The sequence below is a fragment of the Dendropsophus ebraccatus genome, chromosome 5 (genome assembly GCF_027789765.1).
Source record: "Dendropsophus ebraccatus isolate aDenEbr1 chromosome 5, aDenEbr1.pat, whole genome shotgun sequence".
Taxonomy (NCBI): Eukaryota; Metazoa; Chordata; class Amphibia; order Anura; family Hylidae; genus Dendropsophus; species Dendropsophus ebraccatus.
The window spans coordinates 154,555,579-154,576,523 of NC_091458.1; the positions used below are offsets into that span (position 1 = coordinate 154,555,579).

Sequence of the window (20,945 nt, forward strand, 5' to 3'; positions counted from 1 at the left end):
TAAAAGAGAACTCCGGGCTGGGTTTTTTTTGGCAGAATGCTGGGAAGGGGGAGGATGAAAGAAGTAACATGTTCTCACCTCCCCTGCTCCAGCGCTGATGCCCTGGTTCCCTGGTGATGCTGTTTCTATGTCTGAGTGGGGACCTGGGACCCCACTTAGGGCCCTATTCCATCGTTTGCATAATTGTTAACGATTAACGATCTCAAACGACTGCTATTGCGAAAGACCTGAAAACGTTCACTCATTTCCATGGAATATTATCGTATTTGCGATCGTTTTTTCTTCGCTATTTCTTTGCTATTGCGTTCGTATCCACTGCAAACGACCGAACGACGTCTTATTCAATGCGAACGATTTGCGAACGTTTTGCGAACGAGCAACGATAAAAATAGGTCCAGGTCTTATAAAGCGATCAACGATTTCTTGTTCGGTCGTTAATCGTTAACTGCATTTCAACCGAACGATTATCGTTTAGATTCGAACGATTTAACGATAATCTGAACGATAATCGTCCCTTAGACCCAGAAGCAGCCGGGACTGGGGAACCAGGGCATCAGCTCTGGAGCAGGGGAGGTGAGAATATTACTTCTTTCTTCCTTCCCAGCCTTTAAGTTCTTCTTTAGGGTGCCTTCACACGTACCTACTCGCAGCGGAAATCTCGCTGCGAGTTTTGCAGCGAGATCCGCTATGAGCTAAGGTCCTGGCAGGCCCCTGTGACTACATACTCGTAGCGGTTTGAAAAGCCGTATGGGCCGTCATTAAAGGTTTAGGTGTTGGTGTTTGATTACAGTGCTAAGTCCTAAGGTGGGGTAACTGCCTATATGGGTTACCTAGTCTCCGTCACGGGTGACATTTTCCTGACCAAATCAGGACGATTCTTAATTTTTCATTGGAGCAAAGTGCAAGTCAAGCCGGCGTACTCCGTTGATATCTGCTCGGCCTACTCGGGGAACCTTGGTGACTATCACTGTTATGGCTGTTCTGTGTTTGTGTCTATTATGGCCATCTTGTGAAAGGAAACAAAAGTACCCAGGGTATGTCCTCAAAACACAGTAAGAAACTACAAATGCCATGCAAATACTGTTGATTTAAACCCAAGACCCAAATATTACCAACTGCTAACCACTGAGCCACCATGCAGCTTTAGGCCATGTTCACACAATGTAAGTTTCACAGTAATCACGGCTGTTGTTGCAACGGCCGTGATTAGTACAGAACTTACGTTGTGCTGAAGGCTAAGGGAATCCTGGCCGGACATGTCCGCTATTCAATGAATATGGGCCGCAGAAAACCCTGTCAGTTCACACAATGGAGTGTGAGTCTCCGGCCGCACGCTCCATTGTGTGCAGTGGAGAGTTCCGATGCGGACGCGCACGGATGCGCCTGCATCAGAACTCTAAAGATCATCCAGCTAGTACTGCAGTACTGGCCGGGATGATCTTTTCTGAGACTGGCCGTTCCGTGACCTGGCCGGGTCACGGAACGGCCGGTCTCTTACAAAATGTGAACATAGTCTAAAAGTAATTTTTTTATATTGTTACCCTGTTTGCTATATTGCACGTTTTCACAAACTAGAGCTTATTTTACACAACTACAGTAAATCAGTGAATATTTTTGCTGTTGTTATGTAATCCAGCTAATTCCTCCCTACAGTAGTAGTGCCGAGACATGTATCACGGATATGCAGGTTAACGATAAGGTCGAATTTACCTGTGAAACGTGTATTGCGCTTTAAAATTGCTTAGATGTTGCCAGGACTCTTGAGACTCCACGTCCACACCCACTTGAAGTTCATCTTTTCCAGGCGGCTGTCCCAGTTTATAAACTATCCCAGTGCCAACTTTACCGGAGGGTAAAAGAACTTTTACTCTACTCCCAATGTTCAGATCAAGAGGTGAGCGCGGGACAAAGACGCGGAAACATTTAGAAGCCTTCTGGGCATTGGTACTGCAATTAAAAGAATTGGCAATTGTCAAACTATTCAGACTGAGGCTATGTTAACACACCGGCAAAATGGAAGGCCTTCATTTAACAGGAAATAACGGCCGATATTTTATAAGAAAAGGCGCTGTTCGTAAAGTAACGGCCGCTGTTATGTAATAACATTTGTTATTTGCCGATAAGTGACACGTGCAATAGAAAGTGCAGGAAGTGGTATCCCTTCTAGTCTGGAGACCAGGGGAGGTTTTCTATGGGGATTTGCTACTGCTCTGGACAGTTCCTGACATGGACAGAGGTGGCAGCAGAGAGCACTGTGTCAGACTGGAGAGAATACACCACTTCCTGCAGCACATACAGCAGCTGATAAATACTGGAAGACTGGAGATTTTTTTAATTAAACCAAATAAAAAATCTCTGGCACTAGTTGATTTGAAAGAAATAAAAATTTTGTGAACACCCCCTTTAATGGCCATATAAGTTAATGGCTATGTCCCGGAACCCATGTGAGCCACTGGACACACGCCGCATCAACCCACGCACTGGACGACACTCTCCCCCTGTATGGCGTCCTGGGCTGGGCCTCCCTCCGCAGCGCTCCACCGGCCGTATTAGGTGAGTATGATTTATTTATTTTTTTTGGTGTTGAGGGAGAGCAGGGGGCAGGGTGGCATCTACTATGGGGCATTACTATGGGGACAGAGCAGGGGACATTTCTATGGGGGGCAGGGGACATAACTATGGGGGTAGGGGACATTACTATTGGGGCAGGGGACATTACTATGGGGGATGAGCAGGGGGCATTTCTATGGGGGCAGGGGACATTACTATGGGGGACAGGGGACATTACTATGGGGGTAGGGGACATTACTATGGGCACAGAGCAGGGGACATTTCTATGGGGCAGAGCAAGGGGCATTACTATGGGGGCATGGCAGGGGGCATTACTATGGGGGCAGAACAGGGGGCATTACTATGGGGGCATGGCAGGGGGCATAACTATGGGGGCAGAACAGGGGGCATTACTATGGGGGCATGGCAGGGGGCATTACTATGGGGGCAGAACAGGGGGCATTACTATGGGGGCATGGCAGGGGGCATTACTATGGGGGCAGAACAGGGGGCATTACTATGGGAGCATGGCAGGGGGCATTACTATGGAGGCAGAACAGGGGGCATTACTATGGGGGCATGGCAGGGTGCATTACTATGGGGGCAGAGCAGGGGACATTACTATGGGGGGACAGAGCAGGGGACATTATTCTGTTTCAGTTTTTTACACCAGTCTTTTTAGCTGATCAAGGACTATACTAGAGTGGCTGGAGAAGTTGCTTATTGTGCCAATGTGCCCCGCTGACTACTGCTACATCTACTAGGGTAATCTCGAGGAATTAGCTCCTGCCGGTTGTAGAAACCCGGGGCCCATACTACTGGACCTGGTACTCTGTAATATCCTCCAGCATTAGGCAGATTGTCATTGCCGTGAGTATGGGTTATTCTCTTTTATCTGCCACCTCGCCAAAGTTGTAAGGGTCTCCTCGACAGAGTTCTGCACTACATAGACAGGCCCCCTCCTGGTAGCCCCTTAGCCCTTACTTCAAGTCTTCTACCAAAATCTTACCAAACCAAATGTGGATTAGGCGTTTCGAGGAAGCCCTCTTCATCAGATCTGGTTCCCATACTGTATGCTCATGCCGAGCAGGAAATCAACTTATCCTATAGACTCAACCTGGCCATAAAAATGACAAAAATATCATTTAACAGACAAGTAGCTACTTATTTACCCATCAAGATAGGAGACAGCGGAACTTTCCATAGGAGGGAGAGAATTTGAGTATTTGGGAGAAGGAGATCCATTCAGGAACGGCCAGCTGCTGCCATATGCTGATTTTGCCTGCTCCCCTGTATTAAAAAATATATGAATATATGAAAATGGGAAAGGCGATGATTTAAACTTTTATTGGGGGAGGGGCTATGGAATTTTTTTTTTTAAACTTTTTACATTTTTTTTTATCACTCTTTATGTCCTTTTATGTTCCGATCGGACAGTGACAGGAGGACAGCCGTCGTTAACAGGGAGGACCTGGCTGCTAAGCTCACTTCATAGCGCCGCCAGACCCACTGGCCTACTGGTACATCATGGGTCCTTAAGGAGTTAAAGGGAACCTGTCACCAAGACAATGCTATCTAATCTCTCACCATCATGTTATAGAGCAGGAAGAGCGGAGTAGATTGATATATATCTTTGTGGGAAAAGATTTAGTATAATTTGTAACTTGTCTATTTGAATCCCTGATCATTCTGTGGGCGGTATCACTCAATGGACTGGAAACATCAATCAATTGCATCAGAGATTTCAATAAATAGATAACAAGTTATACTGAATCTTTTCCCATAAAGATGTATATCAATCTGCTCAGCCGTATATCCTGCTCTATAACATGATGCCGATAGATTAGGTAGCATTTTAAGGGAGACGGATTCCTTTTAAAGAAGGTAAACTGACAGCACATATATGCATACATCCTTGCTAGTGGGACAACAAAGCAACAAATAATATAAAAGACCACAAGAATGTTAGGTCCTGTATGTTTCCACATATAGCAGATAGGTCCCCTCTATGCCCCATATAGTAGTTGGGCCCCATATGTCTCCATATAGTAGCTAGGCCCCACTTTGCCTTCATACACTAGTTAGACCCCTCTGTGCCCCCATATAGTAGTTTGGTCCCTCTGTTTCTCTATATAGTAATTGGGCCCCTTTGTCTCCATATAGTAGTTAGGCCCCTCTGTGCCCCAATATAGTTATTAGGTCCTGTATGTTTCCTCATATAGCAGATAGGTCCGCTCTATGCCCCATATAGTAGTTGGGCCCCATATGTCTCCATATAGTAGCTAGGCCCCACTTTGCCTTCATACACTAGTTAGACCCCTCTGTGCCCCCATATAATAGTTTGGTCCCTCTGTTTCTCTATATAGTAATTTGGCCCTTTGTCTCCATATAGTAGTTAGGCCCCTCTATAGTTATTAGGTCCTCCTTGTTTCCTCATATAGCAGTTTGGTCCCCTCTGTGCCCCTTACAGTAGTTGGGCCCCCTCTGTCTCCATATAGTAGCTAGGCCCCACTTTGCCTTCATACACTAGTTAGACCCCTCTGTGCCCCCATATAGTTGCTTGGTCCCTCCGTTTCTCCATATAGTAGTTAGGCCTCTCTGTGCCCCCATATAGTTGTTAGATCCTCCTTGTTTCCTCATATAGCAGTTTGGTCCCCTCTGTACCCCATATAGTAGTTGGGCCCCCTCTGTCTCCATATAGTAGCTAAGCCCCTCCCAATTGGGTGAAATTGGGGAAAAAAATACAATTCTGCAAATTTTGGGGGGGTTCCCTGTTTACATAATGCAATTTACGGTAAAACTGACATAATATTTTTTTTTTACAAATACGTGTGATTACAATTACCCTTTTTTTTACTTTTATAGCAATTTTATTTTTTTTAACCTAGAGGGCTGTATTTTTTGCACCATAATCTCTAGTTTTTATTAGTAACAGATTTGTGTAGATCAGACCTTATTGATACATTTTTATAATTTTAAAAAAAAATAAAATGTAATAAAAATAATCAATCTTGGGTTTTTTTTCACCGCTTTTTGTGTACATCGTTCACCGTGAGGGAACATTATTGATTAATTTTAATAGATCAGACGATTGCGCACGCTACGATATATATGTTTACTTATTCATATTTGTTTTATTTATAAAATGGGAAAGGGGGTGATTTAAACTTTTATTAGGTCCTCCTTGTTTCCTCATATAGCAGTTTAGTCCCCTCTGTGCTCCATATAGTAGTTGGGCCCCCTCTGTCTCTATATAGTAGTTGGGCCCCCTCTGGTCTCCATATAGTAGCTAAGCCCCTCTTTACCCTTCATACAGTAATTAGACCCCTGTGTGCCACCATATAGTAGTTTGTTCTCTCTGTTTCTCCATATAGTAATTAGGCTTCTCTGTCTCCATATAGTAGTTAGGCCCCTCTGTGCTTCAAAATATTATATGTGCTCTCGGCACCCTGATATAGTAGTTAGGCCCCTCTATGGCCATATACAGCAGTTAGACCCCTCTGTGTATCTGTATAGTATTTTGGCCTCTCTGTCCAAGAATAACTAACCGAGAACCACATCCGAAAAATGTGTGATCAAGAACTTGTAAGGAACACGGCCGCACTTACCAAGTCGTCTGTGCAATCCATCTCTCATATTGGCATTTGATTCAACAAAGCCATCAGTAGAATCCATACACTGAGGCATTAAGCTATCAGATCTACTCTCTCCAAGGTGAAGGTATTTCTCTTGCTGTGGGACAAAAGGAAATAGAACTGAAGAAGACAAATTGTTTCATAACACAACAAAGAAGTAACGATGAAGAAATTATTATGGAACAAGCCACAAATACTAATATTAATCAGTACTGGTCTGGGGAATAGAACATCTGAACAAAGACTTTTCAGGTTTTTTTTTTACATTTTCTCGTTCTTGTTCCCATATTGTTTCTCTTTTTTTTTTCTTTTACTAGTTTAATTTTAAGGTTGCCATAGTCCTTTTTTTGAACCACAGCCCCATTCCTGCGCATGGCTCCGCTCTATCCTCGGTGACCAGCCAGGCATGAACAATCATTCATTCAGCTGTCAATTATCTCTCCCATTTGGCGCCCGTCCTCCCCATACAGAGGAACATTCGGCACGGCTAAATGTTCCTGAGTTCTCTTCGGGGAGGGGTAAGCTCTGGCTGCGGTTTCTCTCTCCCAGAACAAAGGAGTTGGGAGTTATCACGCCTATCTCAATTGACATCATCGGGAGACCCCAATATACCACAATATAATCAAATATAGGTGGTTAACATGAAAAAATAAATAAATACAAGATTCCACTGAGGTGGGCAACAGGAGGACAGCATTGTTTGGATAATAAATGGTGCTGAAAATTGTTACTGATCCAATCCAAAGGCTATAATTATGGGGGCAGGTGTGGTGAACTTCTCCTTGTCCTTGACCGTAATATGACCATAATATAACATTGCATTGTAAGTCACCCAAGTGGTCACCTATTCTCCTCCTGAGTTGTCTTCTTGTTTTTTCCCACATAATCTAATGGACATGTACAAATGTAAGCACTCCTACTGCCGATCCAGCCCTGTGCCTTCCTTCCTGGGGATTTGTAGTGGTTATGTACATGGCGGCCCCTTGATGACCTTTGATTTTTAAGAAATCAACAGGGGTTGTAATTGCAAGTAGTTTTGCAATATATTCACTTTATTTTTCAATGTTTAAATCAATGTTATACATATGGCCACTAGGTGTCTCCCTTCACTGGGCATGTATACAGCAACTGCACGTCCACATTCAGTAGCAGATAATCGTGTGAGTGCTCGCATTGTACGGTCAGCTCTCCTGTCAAAAGGCACCAAAATCTCTGTAATCACACAGTGATATTATACTGACTGAATTGTCGCATAACAAAGAGCTGCAGAGCAGATAATAGAATTAGCCAAAGGTATTAATATAAATGATATACAACCTGCATGAAGAACAGACCAAATAGAGAGTTTGTGGTAAAGAGAATGACCCCATTCAGTGCAGGAAAGCATAAAAAGGAAAGATCGCCCTTAGAATTTTGCTAGCATGTGAATGTATTATATCATATTCCTTGATGTTACCTGCGCTTTCAGAGTTTGCTGGTCTTGGAGGAGCTCTTGGAACTTAGTTCTCCATAATTCTTTCTCCCCAGAAAGCTCAGTCTCCAGGTTTTCAACTTTCTCCTCAAATTTATACAGCCTGCCTATGGAAGAAGTGTTGGTATCTTGTAACCGTCTCAGCTCATCTCTCAGCTCTTCATTATCTATGAACCAAAAATTAACAACAAATAAAATAACAGTTTAACTACCCACCGGGTGTTGGGTGGGTGGGGGGTTATGTCTGCTGAGGGGGGCTTGGTGCTAGGGATCTCCCTGTTACTACTCCTCCTATCATCTGCTCATACTATGAGCAGATGATGGGAGTAGTAGAAGTGTCTTTCTGTCCCACTGCACCAAGCAGGGAGGGAGGAAGTAGTTAGATGCACCTGCACCTCTCTCCCTCCCTGCTTGGTGCCCTCCATTTGGGGAGCAAGTGCCCTTACTCCCCAAATTATTCCATACACATAGTCTATTAATAAAGTGTAGTTTTTACATTACATACTCTTCTATATACTTCAATACAGTCCATAGACTTCTACATATAGTGTCACAGTTTTTGAGAGAATTTAAACACTCCCTGATCTACTAAATTAAGGGAAATAGCCCTATATGTGCATTTCCCATAATTAATGTACGTAAGGAATTTGTCTAACTTTCCATAAGTAATAACATATTAAAAAAAATTTGACCGAAGTTGTCCTTTAAAAGAAAGAAATGCTGGAATACCCCTTAAAATATTACTGATTTTTTGGAGATTTTTTAATTTTATTTTTATTATCTATATTTTAAAATAACCCTGAAATCTTGCAGTCTGGACACTAGGCCGAAAACTAAACTGAAAGCAAATCTACCAGTTTAAGTAGTAATTTTATTTTATTTTATTTATTTTTTTTAGTACCTTGTTGGAGCTGATGCAAAGGGTTTCAGTGCCGTTTTTTTATGTGCACCTGCCCGCTCTATGCAGTGGAGGCGGACCTAGCGCGGGTTGTACTTGATGTACATGTCTTTTTTAACTGGCAACTTGTAGAGGGTTTTGTCACTGTAGTAAGGGTCCAAGGATGGACGATTCCTGATAGTGTGCAGTGATGCAGCGTGATACAACAGGGAGACCTGCTCTGAAAGTGTCTGGACTCCTGCGGTCAAGGAGGAAGTTGGTGGGCTGTAGGGTGGGCCACCGGTGTGGATCGGTAGTTCCACCCGAAAATGCAGATGAGGAGGGAATGCACTTTTAGGCTATGTTCACACTACGTAAAATAACGGCCGTTGTTTTCACCGGCCGTACTTTTGCGACCAAAACTACGGCCATAGAATTAAGATCGTACAGGCTAGTCGTGAAACTACGGCCGTTGTTTAATTTTGATTCCTAGTATGTTTATAAATGGGATGAAACAGGTCCTTTACTTTAAATACTGCGCTCAGAAACCACTCAGAAATTTTTTTACATCAAAATCAAGTTTAATTCGGCAGATATAAGTTTTACGTTCACGGCCGCATTGAAATCCACGGCCGCTGTTGCAGTATTACCGGCCGGAAATAATTGACATGTTTATTTTTTACAGGGCCATATAAACAACGACCGTTATCTGATACGTAGTGTGAATTCAATGGCCGTAGTTACATTGCATTGCAGTCATTATAGGGACCTGAAAACAACGGCCGTAGTTTTACGTAGTGTGAACATAGCCTTAGGCTATGTTCACACAACGTATAAGACCGGCCGTTCCGTGACCCCGACCGGGTCACGGAACGGCCGGGCCCTGACCGGTGATCTTTCCGGCCGCAGAGCTCTGATGTGGGCGCATCAGCTCGCGCCCGCATCAGAGCTTTCCATAGCCCACTGTGAAGCAAGCGGCCGGAGCCGCTCGCTTCACTGTGTGAACCGACAGCGCTTTCTGCGGCTGTAATTCACTGAATTCCAGCAGCAGAAAACTGACCTGTCAGTTTTTTTCGGCGCCGCACGGGATCCCGGCCGGAGCGTATACGATGTGTGTACGCTCCGGCCGGGATCCCATTGAAAGTAAGGTTATGTATGGCCGTAGTTTTACGTAGTGTGAACATAGCCTTAGTGTAATTGTACTCCTTTAAAACCATGTATCACAGTAGTAACACCATGTAACACAATAGTACTATAGCAGAATTATAGGTGGCATCCCACTGGAAATATTCAAGAACAAAAAAGTGGCTTTATTTAAAGTGAATCTGTATCACCCGACACCACCCCCAAATCTCCGGTACCATTCAGTAGTTCTCAGTCCACGTCTGGATCCACGTCAGGTCTCCATGGGCACTAAAAATTTCTTTTATTCCGGTGGCGCAGTTTCTAAGGGGCGGAGCCTAGAGCCGCCGTACCTTAGGGCTGCCAAAGATGAATATCCAGCCCAGAGGCGTGCCGACAAAGAAGAAAGGCAGCAAGAGAGGCGCTACTGGCCTTGGTCATGGAATTTTACACAAATACTGGCCCCAGGAGACAGAGGAACCACGGGACCAGGCATGGATTAAGAAGAACTACCTAGCGATAACAGAAGTTTGGGGGCGATACAGATTCACTTTTAATAAAGCCACTTGTTTGTACATAAAGTTCTGGAATATTCCCAGCAGGGTACATGTACAAATGATCTGTTTTTATTAAGCAAAAGGAGCAAAACCAAAGAATTATGTAAATTATAACCAATAATAATATTGGTCATTGGTCATTTATATCAAATAGTGAATGCTGTAAAGAATTATGATTAAAAAAATTTTTTAATACAATGCACTATATGCACTTCACAGTGGTGTAGTAATAAATACAACACACCCTGCAAAAAACAAGCCTATGTCCAAAACGTAATGGTTCTTTTAAGGAAAGCTGTCCCCAAAAAATCAAGGCCTAAAGGGTTCATTCAAATTTTATTTATGATATTTTGGATACTAGAGTCAACAGATTAATATTTTCCAAAATAAAGTAAATATGGAGACACTTTAACCCCTAGTTATAGTATACAATTTAGAGGACTGGCTGTGTCCCCTAAGGGTTACTAGACCTCCCAAAACATTGAATGGCGGAGGAGCAAGAAGCAAGAAAGAGTAGAAACTAATACAATTTTACAGGACAGAATAAAGGGAAGCAGGTTAGAAACATCTGTCCTGCTGATATGTCCCTATAGCGCAGAGGGTGCCGAGGAGGAAGGTATATTTCTAACTTTGATCCTCAGCACCATTTTTGGGAACTTTGTAGGTTATTAGATATGTAAATCAGGCAGTTTGGTGCACTGGGGGCGGGAATATCATCCTCAGTGCACTGGTCCACGCCCGGCCCGCCCACCTACTATATATTTATCCATTGCTCTGCATTGATGAGTGACGTCACTGCATAGTGCTGCCTCAATATTCATTAAGAAGGCAGGACAGACCTGGCGGATTGGTGCACTTAGGATGATATTTCCGCCCCCAGTGCACCACACTGCCTCATTAACATATCTAATAAATTACAAAGTTCACAAAAACAGCGCTGAGGATCAAGGTAAGAAATATACCTTCCTCCTCAGCACCCTGTGTGCTATAGGGACATATCAGCAGGTTCTGACACTTCTAACCTACTGATAGTTTCCAATTTACCAATTTACAGATCAGTTATTATGAGAGTGAAAGAAGGACAAAGATCTCTCAGACCCTATACACATTATATAGCCATAGGTTGCATTTAACTGAGATATATATATATATAATGCTAATTTTAAAAAGTTCTTTTAAAGAAAACAGAATGGTGTGATCTTTACCTGCATGCTGTTTATCCTGCTTTACAGATGGCATTAGTGTATTTTCCTCTGTAGATGACTTTGATCCAAATGTTAGAGCTGATGTGATCTAAGAGCGAAATAAATACGTTTAGTAAAAGAATGAGATGAGAGCCTATATCATGGCACACGGATTCAGTTTGATCCATCAAAAAACACTCCTCCTGCCTGCTTAAAGGGGTACTCCATGCATTCATAACTTTTTTTTTTTAGATATTTTTGGGGTTGCATTAAAAATGATAAACTTCCTATTCTTATCCCTCGGGGGTCCTCCTGTAAAGTCTTCAGGTCCCTGGCTAAACACTCTGGCTGCAACTTCCGAGATGGACTTGTTTTGGACAGCAGGACAGATGGACAACCTGCCCAGCACTGTCCCACTTTAACCAGTGGCATTCCCCAGCATGGCAAAAACCCAGGTAAGTCCAGCCTATGTTCTTTTACTCACCTCTGCATCTGCCAACTTCACTTGACTGACAGCCACTACATAAAGAGGACATGGAGTGAACTTATCTTGGCTCTTGCCAGCTGGAGAACACCCTCTGAGCTTTTGAGCTTCATATATATATCAGCAAAAAGAATTATACCTCAGCGCTAGAGAGGACAATAAAACATAAGGGATTACTGTGGCCGAGAACAATAAAGGGAAACTGACAGCAAAGATATATACTGTATATATCCGTGATTTCCAGATCACAAGCAGCAGTGTACACTATACATACCAGCCACTCTGCTTCTCTGTTCTCCAGTCCTCTGTCCACTGCTGTAATTTCTGGCCACCACCTCCTCTGGAATGATTGACAGCCATAGGAGGCGGGGCCTGAAGATACAGGAGGCAGTTGGAGGACCAGAGAGCCAGAACGTGTAGTAGCGCCGGCAGTGAGTGGGGAGTGAAGAGCAAGCAAGCACTGACCTCACAGATCGGCGCTCATTTGCTCCCGCTGATTGGCCCATGTAATAGGACCCTTAGTCTTTCCCTTGTCGTGTTTTTTAAAATGTGCATGGTGCCTTGGTTAGGGTACAAAATGATCTCTTATTCTGCAGCAGCCGAGTCAATGAGGCGTGGCATGCACACTGTTTAGACAAGTGATGACTGGGAGAAATCTTTCCCAGGAGGAGGGCAGGGAGGAAGAACGGTTTGTTGAGATCTCAGACAAACTGTAAACTATAAACCCATCTTAGGAATGGGAGACTCTATCGTGAAACTATAACGTTTTGTCCACATATCAGTTTTTGCATCATGGAGGCTCCCATAAAGGTCAATGGATTGGTTTTAAAACTGACGACATATGGATGCACCATTCGTGTGCCGTCCGTGATGCATTGCCTGGCAACCCCCGGGCAGGCTCTTCTCAGCGGCCATTTACTACTCCGCTATTGGATCCACAATGGATGCTATAAGGATAATTTCTCCAGGATGGGGTGTAATCAGGGCACCCTAAGCTATTTAATGATAGCAAAATCTCATTTTATCCTTAAAGGGATATTCCACGCATTTTAAACGTTTAATATGTTGCTGCCTTGGTAGAGAACATAACAAACAGGCTATTCTTACCTCTCCACACTCCCCTGGTGTCGTATGGCATCTTGGGGTCCCCGGCTAAGCGGTCCTGCCTCCACTTCCGAGACGGACTTTTCTCGGCAGTGTTAGGATGCTCAGCCAATCACCGACTGAGACGGGACATCTCCATGGCCAGTGATTGGCTGAGGGGGCTGTCATTGCCGAAACGAGTCTGTTACGTAAGGGGAGGCAGCATCGTTCAGCCAGGACCCGAAGATGCTGTAGGAGGACGACGGGGGATCGCAGAGAGGTAAGAATAATTTTATACTTTTTTTAGTCATTCATTAGAATTTTTCAATTTCTGCACATTACAAATATGAGAGAGAAAAAGAAAGAGGTGAGAGGGAAAGAGGGAAGGAGACCACCACAAGGACAGGAAGATGCTTATATTGTTACCTCTTCAGAAAGTAGCAGTAATAAACGCCAAGTAAATTTGTACCAAAAGAATGGATTCTAGGAAGAGAACGGAAGAAAAAGAGAACACAGGTGGGAAACAGCAAACTGCTAAAATTACTATTTTGTAATACTAAGAAGCCCTGCGAAATTCAGAAAAGGGAAGGAAGGCGGGGGGGGGGGGGGGGAAATAATAAACAAAGTAAACGTACCCGTCCCTGTGCCCCGTAGCACCGGTTCAGGGTTCACCTGACAGCTGCCGATGTCCTGAAACTCTCCTAGCTGCAACGTCAAGTACCCGGCTGAGTAATCGCCCCAGTCCTTGCCGAGCAGGCGATCGCTAAGCCAGGCCGTTACGTTGCAGCTAGAAGGGCCGGGTATGTGACGTATCCAGATGCCAGCCGAGAATGTCCTACCTGGGAGTGACGCTACCGAGGCATGGGAACAGGTAAGTTTACTTTGTTTATTATTGTCCCGCACCCCCGCCTCCATCTCTTTTTTTGAATTTCCTAGAACTTATCCTTTGATTTAAATTTTTGACAATTCATGCAGAACAATTTTTGACATATTAGTTTTTGCACTCTATACTTTGATGTAAAACTTAAATAAAGCTCAAGTTCGATCATTCAGCATTTGAATACTGGTGGCTGAGGAAGTTGGATGCTGCCCTAGGGAGTCCAGGAAAACATGGATGCAACCTATTGACTATGACTGTATCCATGTTTTCCAAGACTCCTTAGAGTTGCATCCAACTCTTTCAGCTACCGGTATTCAAATACCGAACGATCGGACCTGAGCATGCTGGAACTGGCTCACGCGCCTCCTCTCTCCATACTGAAGAATGGACATGTTTATTCTTCAGCGTCAAGAGAGGAGGCGCACGAACCTCCCTTAGACTGCCATGATGATGGAGACTGCCGGGATTCCGCTGCAGAATTCCACCAGTTTTACACCATGTGAACGGGGCCTTAAAGGGATACTCTAGCGGGGGGGGGGTACTTTTCGCTGGGATCGGGGACGAGGTGGCTGAGGGAAAAGACGTCCACTCACCTCCCGTCCACTCACCTTCCAGCGGCGGGTCCTGCATTGCGGCGCTCCGGTGCCTGGCCGCTTCCTGGTGTCTGACGCGGGCCCGAGACGTGACGTCTCAGCCAGTCAGTGAAGGAGGCGGGATCTGAGCGGACTTGAAACGGATCCCGCCTCCTTCACTGAGTGTTTGAGCGGACCTGAGACGTCACGTCTCCGGCCCGCGTCAGACACCAGGAAGCGGCCGGGAACCAGGCATCGGAGCGCCGCGATGCGGGACCCGCCGCTGAAATCGGGGAGGTGAGTGGACGTCTTTTCCCTCAGCCACCTCGTCCCCAGTCCCAGTGAAAAAGTGCCCCCCCGCTGGAGTACCCCTTTAAACACACTTCATTTCATCAGTTAACAGTGTCAGGTAGGCGGGGCTTTATGGCAGTTGAGCCCCATCTCCTGGCTGGGGAGAGGGTTCAACTGTCATGAAGCCCCGCCCACGTGACAATGGTTACCGATGAAACAAAACAATTTTAGAGCAGTAAGAAGACAGCGACAAGTGTTATACAGTACAGGTGTATATCAAATTGTGCAGCATCTAAGATGGTGTGAAGAACCTCAGATAGAGTAAGAGGGTGACAGTATCACTTTAAATCATTTCAGCCTCCAGTATCTTGTATAAGGTTGTAGTATATACTATACAGTAACATAAAGAATGACACTATTACCCATGCCAAGCTACACAGGCTGAGGATACTATATAAAGTCTTCTTCACCCTGGACAAGAAGTGGTAAATGCCCATCATTACAGGCGTGACGTCTGCCGCAGCATCGGCCGCCTATTGTAGACTAATGGAACGCTTCATCTTTTTCTGGAAAAAGGGGAGAAAAAATATAAGATGAGAGTTAAATTATCTATGGTTGGCAAAGTAAGTAACCAGGCAGCACCGATGAGGGTCTATTATTCCATAGGACACTGGGGTCATTGACACATTTGTGTTGGGTGCCAGTTCTGTCATACAATGCAGCACAGAACCGGTAATACCTCACTGTGTGAACACATCTGAATTCCAACAATTCCCAGTATCCAAACACTTGTGCAAATGTAGATGGTAAGTTTAGCACTGGAGAGGATTGACATACATATACATAATAGAATAGTACTGTATAAGACTGCTGGAGTGCATATACAGTACAGTAGTAGTACAGGCAGTGCACCACCATCTCCCATCCTGTACTGTATAAGATTGCTGGAGTGCACATACAGTACAGTAGTAGTACAGGCAGTGCACCACCATCTCCCATCCTGTACTGTATAAGATTGCTGGAGTGCATATACAGTACAGTAGTAGTACAGGCAGTGCACCACCATCTCCCATCCTGTGCTGTATAAGATTGCTGGAGAGCATATACAGCACAGTAGTAGTACAGGCAGTGCACCACCATCTCCCATCCTGTACTGTATAAGACTGCTGGAGGGCATATACAGTAAAGTAGTAGTACAGGCAGTGCACCACCATCTCGTCTCCCATCCTGTACTGTATAAGATTGCTGGAGTGCATATACAGTAAAGTAGTAGTACAGTCAGTGCACCACCATCTCCCATCCTGTACTGTATAAGACTGCTGGAGTGCATATACAGTAAAGTAGTAGTACAGTCAGTGCACCACCATCTCCCATCCTGTACTGTATAAGACTGCTGGAGTGCATATACAGTAAAGTAGTAGTACAGTCAGTGCTCCACCATCTCCCATCCTGTACTGTATAAGATTGCTGTAGTGCATATACAGTAAAGTAGTAGTACAGTCAGTGCACCACTATCTCCCATCCTGTAATGTATAAGACTGCTGGAGTGCATATACAGTACAGTAGTAGTACAGGCAGTGCTCCACCATCTCCCATCCTTCGATGTATAAGATTGCTGGAGTGCATATACAGTACAGTAGTAGTACAGACAGTGCACCACAATCTCTATGAGGGGGGGGGGGGCACTATACAGTAAAAGATGAGTGAGGAGTTGGTGACTTCTGTACTATAATTGCTGGTTTTGTTAAAAGTTTCTTTTATATAATGTCCTGGACTGAAGGGATTAAACTAGGCACTTTTCAATATAATAAATGATACTATAGTTAAAGGGGTATTCCACTCAAACATAACCTTTCATATGTTGCTGCCCATGTTGAGACTAACAATTCCTTCCATACTTGTTATTATCTGTTCAGTCTCCTTCCCCCAGTTCTCAGCTGCTGCTTTCTGCTGAAGACACAAAAATCTGTGTGTGAGCTTTTCTCTCTGTCTCCCCCCCCCCCCCTTATAAGACAGCTGATAAACAACTCCCTGGTGGACTGTATCTGCAACATTGTAGCTTCTTTGTAATGCTGGGAGGAATAATTATAGTGAGTTCATCAGCAACTTGACCTCAGATTAACCCTCCCAGCATTACAAAGAAGCTACAATATTGCAGATAAAGCCTGCCATGGACCTGTTTACATCAGAAGGGAGGGGGAAGAGGGAGAGACAGAGAGAAAAGCTCACACACAGATTTCTGTGTCTTCAGCAGAAAGCAGCAGCTCATAACTGGGGGAAGGAGACTGAATAGATAATAACACATATGGAAGGAATTGTAAGTCTCATCATGGGTAGTAGCATATCAGAATTTATGCATGAGTGGAATACCCTTTTAATTGGAGGGTGCTGGAACCAATTAAACACAATTACATAATTTCCTATGGGAAGACACTGCTCGCTTCTCACACTTCCCTCCTGGAACAATGAAGTTCGAGAACAAAGGTATCACGATTTTTTTTTTTTCTCAATAAAATACAGATGCCCGACAGATCTCCTATTTAAAGGAGTCCATCAGGCCCCATGAGCAGGTCCCAGCACTGGTGTTATGGATATAGCAGTACAGATATGAGCAGCATATAAAAGCATACACTGTACCTTCAGACTGGTCTAGGAGCTCTGTTCTCAGCCATGTTGTTTCTAGTCTTCCAGGCTCTCACAAGCAAATCCTTTAATTATGAGGAAATGTGTTTGTGTAATCTGCTTAAAGGGGCTGTACAAAGCGCCGTGCCTCGGTCTCTTACTGAAATTCCTAGCAGATGCCTGAGTATGAGTGGTTTATGGGAGCTCGGTCAGGAATCCAGAATAAGGACTAGCGTGTCCAATGCAACAAGTACATGTTATAGGGTTACATGACCGGACCCCTACTCCTTATTAATACCGGCTGTCATCTTGTAACAGACCACAAAGGAAGTATTGGTATACAGTACTGGGCACAGTGAGAGGTTATAGGGGGAAAGAGCAGAAGCAACGTGAGAAAATATTACTTTACTGAAAGAGTAGTAGATGCTTGGAACAGACTTCCAGCAGATGTGGTTGGTAAATCTACAGTAACAGAATGTAAACCTGCCTGGTATATACATATATCTATCCTAAGGTAATAAGGGGAAATACTTAAAGGGCCGACTAGATGGACCCAGTGGTCCTTTTATGCTGACAGTCTTCTATGTTTCTACTGGTATATTACGCCTTATAAATAGAGAGGAGTGGGACTCGAGCGTGGTTAGGTCCCATTGTTTGGCATTTGAAGAAGTTGGATGCAGCCCTAGGGAATGTTTATCCGGACCCCATAGCGCTGCATCCAACTTCTTCAGTCAGTAATATTCAAATGCTGACCAATCGGACTCGGGCATGCTTAACCCCTTAAGGACGGAGCCACTTTTCGTTTTTGCGTTCTTTTTTCCTTCTTGTGTTTAAAAGGTCATAGCACTTGCATTTTCCACCTAGAAACCCACATGAGCCCTTATTTATTGCGTCACTAATTGTACTTTGCAATGACAGGCTGAATTTTTTCATAAAGTATACTACGAAACTAGAAAAAATTCAATGTGCGGTGAAATTGAACAAAAAAAACAAAACGCATTTTGTTTATTTGGGGGGTATTTGTTTTTACACCATTCCCCCTGGGGTAAAACTGACTTGTTATATATGTTCCTCAAGTCGTTACGATTACAATGATATGTAACATGTATAACTTTTCTTTTATCTGATGGCCTGTAAAAAATTCAAACCATTGTTAACAAATATACGTTCCTTAAAATCGCTCCATTCCCAGGCTTATAGCGCTTTTATCCTTTGGTCTATGGGGCTGTGTGAGGGGTAATTTTTTGCGCCATGATGTTAACTTTCTATCGGTACCTTGATTGCACATATACGACTTTTTGAACGCTTTTAAACCGTACGAGATCGGGAATGTGATTAATTAATAGTTCGGGCGATTACGCAGGCGGCGATACCAAACATGTTTATTTATTAATTTTTTTATTTTTATTTATAACATGGGGAAAGGGGGGTGATTTAAACTTGTATTAGGGGAGGGGGCTTTTTATTAACAACAACACTTTTTTTTTTTTCTTTTACACTTATACTAGAAGCCCCCCTGGGGTTAGGGTTATTCCCCCCCTGGGGTTAGGGTTATTCCCCCTGGGGTTAGGGTTATTCCCCCCCTGGGGTTAGGGTTATTTCCCCTGGGGTTAGGGTTATTCCCCTTGGGGTTAGGGTTATTAGTATATGCACTCTGATCCCTCATTTATCTATGTTGTATATAGTTATACAGCATAGATCGATGAAAGGCACTTGATTGCTTTCGGCTGCTGCAGCCGAAAACAACCAAGTGCCTAGCCGGGATCAGCACCATTTTGGCGAAGACCCCGGCAGGTATTAGACACGGAGATCGCTCCTCTGGGACAACGTCCCAGGGGGGCGATCTCCGCTACTAGACACCAGGGACGGCTGCATACAAGTGATCGGATGCAGCTGTCAACTTTGACAGCTGCCTCTGATTACTTAATTAGCGGGCACAGCGATTGGACCGTGCCCACTAATAGCTGCGGTCCCGGGCTGCACGCGACACCCAGGATCGCGGCGGCCCCGCTCTGAATATCTCTTGCGGACGCATGACATACCGGTACGTCATGCGTCCTTAAGAGGTTAAAGTGTCACTGTCGTGAATTTTTTTTTGCAGAAATCAATAGTACAGACGATTTTAAGAAACTTTTCCCAGCCCCCCCCCCCTCCCCTCCTCTCTCTCATTCACTGCTCATTATCAGGAAATCTCGACTCTTTTATATCAATCAGGCCCTGTGTAATCTATGGAGAAGGGAGGGGGAGAAGGGAGATTGGTCGGCAGCAGAGAGCAGAGAACAAAGGATTACACAGTGGGAGCTGTGTGAAAGCGGGTATTCAGAGGTCAGAGTGGTCAGTGCTGACTTCAGAGGAAATAGTGATGTAGCTGTAAATTAACTCTTTGTTGTCCTGTTTTGATGCCTCATCTCCCTCCACCCCTCCCCTCTCCATAGAAAAAAAATGAAGACAGGGGAGAGAGCGTCAAACTGCTTTTTTTATGATAAAAAATGCATTTTTCGGCTAATAAACCCAATTACAAAGTTTCCTAAAATCGCCTGGACTATTGATTTCTGCAAAAGAAATTTAAGCGACAGTGACACTTTAAGTTGCTCTCATCAGAGAGTCATAAGAGAGCATACAAGTTATCAGAGAGGCACACATCCTAGGATCTACACATCCCTGGACATCAGGTCATTCTGTTTGGTCCTGTCCAGTCACTATGTGGTGTACTGATAGTGGTCATGAGATGGCGGTATTATATATCCCTTCAATAGGGGTAATCTTGGTAATATCGGTCTCGGTATACTGGGATTGGTCAAGTTACGGTATAATGGTAATATGTATGGTGGTATTTTCTAGGTATATTGGTGTTATTTGGTACCTGTGTAAGTATACAGTAACATCATGTGTAGACAGTTGGGGGGGACATAGCCGTAACGTGTCCCTTGCCAGTGAGAAGTAGCTCCTTAGAGCCTTATTACACGGAGCAATAATCTGACCAATCAGGACTATTTGGCAGATTATCATTTTGCGTAATAAAGACAGCGATCAGCTGAAGAAGTGATCCCCCCCCATACATCCCCCCTTGTGCCATGGAGAAATCCCCACCCACTCGACCCATATGCAAAATTAAAGAGATGAGTCCGATGTCCATAGGAAATCACTGGAGCAGTGATTTCCTGTGGACATTGACTTGCAGTAAGTGGTGTATTCTTTCCAGTCTGGAGGACAGGAAAGGTTTTCTATGGGGATTACTGCTCTGGACAGTTCCTGACATGGACAGAGGTGGCAGCAGAGAGTACTGTGTCAGACTGGAGAGAATACACCACTTCCTGCAGGACATACAGCAGCTGACAAGTACTTGACTGAGGATTTTTCAATAGAAGTAAATTACAAATCTGTATAACTTGAAACCAGTTGATTAAAAAAAAAAAATTGGTAAATAACCCCTTTAAGAATCACTACACAACCTGTGTGCAGGGAGATCCAGGCAATGGGACTGAGCTGTGAGACCATCAACACAGGACAAAGCTACATGGACATTCTGAGAGGGAATCATAATAACAGCAGGAGGTGCCATAATAAGTATGGACAAATAATATCTACTCGCAGTAGACATTCCATTATATCAAACC

The 20,945-nt window shown here is 44.1% G+C and overlaps 1 protein-coding gene across 1 annotated transcript in view; it reads right to left on the bottom strand.

The window, feature by feature from the left end:
* The window catches only part of LOC138793919 (uncharacterized), a 41,954-nt gene extending 24,559 nt beyond the window's left edge, over window positions 1-17,395 (bottom strand). Inside the window, exons 1-7 of the mRNA XM_069972663.1 lie at window positions 17,344-17,395; window positions 15,129-15,272; window positions 11,418-11,505; window positions 7,642-7,823; window positions 6,159-6,282; window positions 3,723-3,840; window positions 1,711-1,947 (exon numbers count right to left, since the gene is read on the bottom strand). Of these exons, the coding sequence (XP_069828764.1) occupies window positions 1,711-1,947; window positions 3,723-3,840; window positions 6,159-6,282; window positions 7,642-7,823; window positions 11,418-11,505; window positions 15,129-15,206 (827 nt within the window). The 5' untranslated portion in view covers window positions 15,207-15,272; window positions 17,344-17,395. The remainder of the gene's footprint in view (window positions 1-1,710; window positions 1,948-3,722; window positions 3,841-6,158; window positions 6,283-7,641; window positions 7,824-11,417; window positions 11,506-15,128; window positions 15,273-17,343) is intronic.
* Between the last annotated feature and the right edge of the window lie 3,550 nt (window positions 17,396-20,945).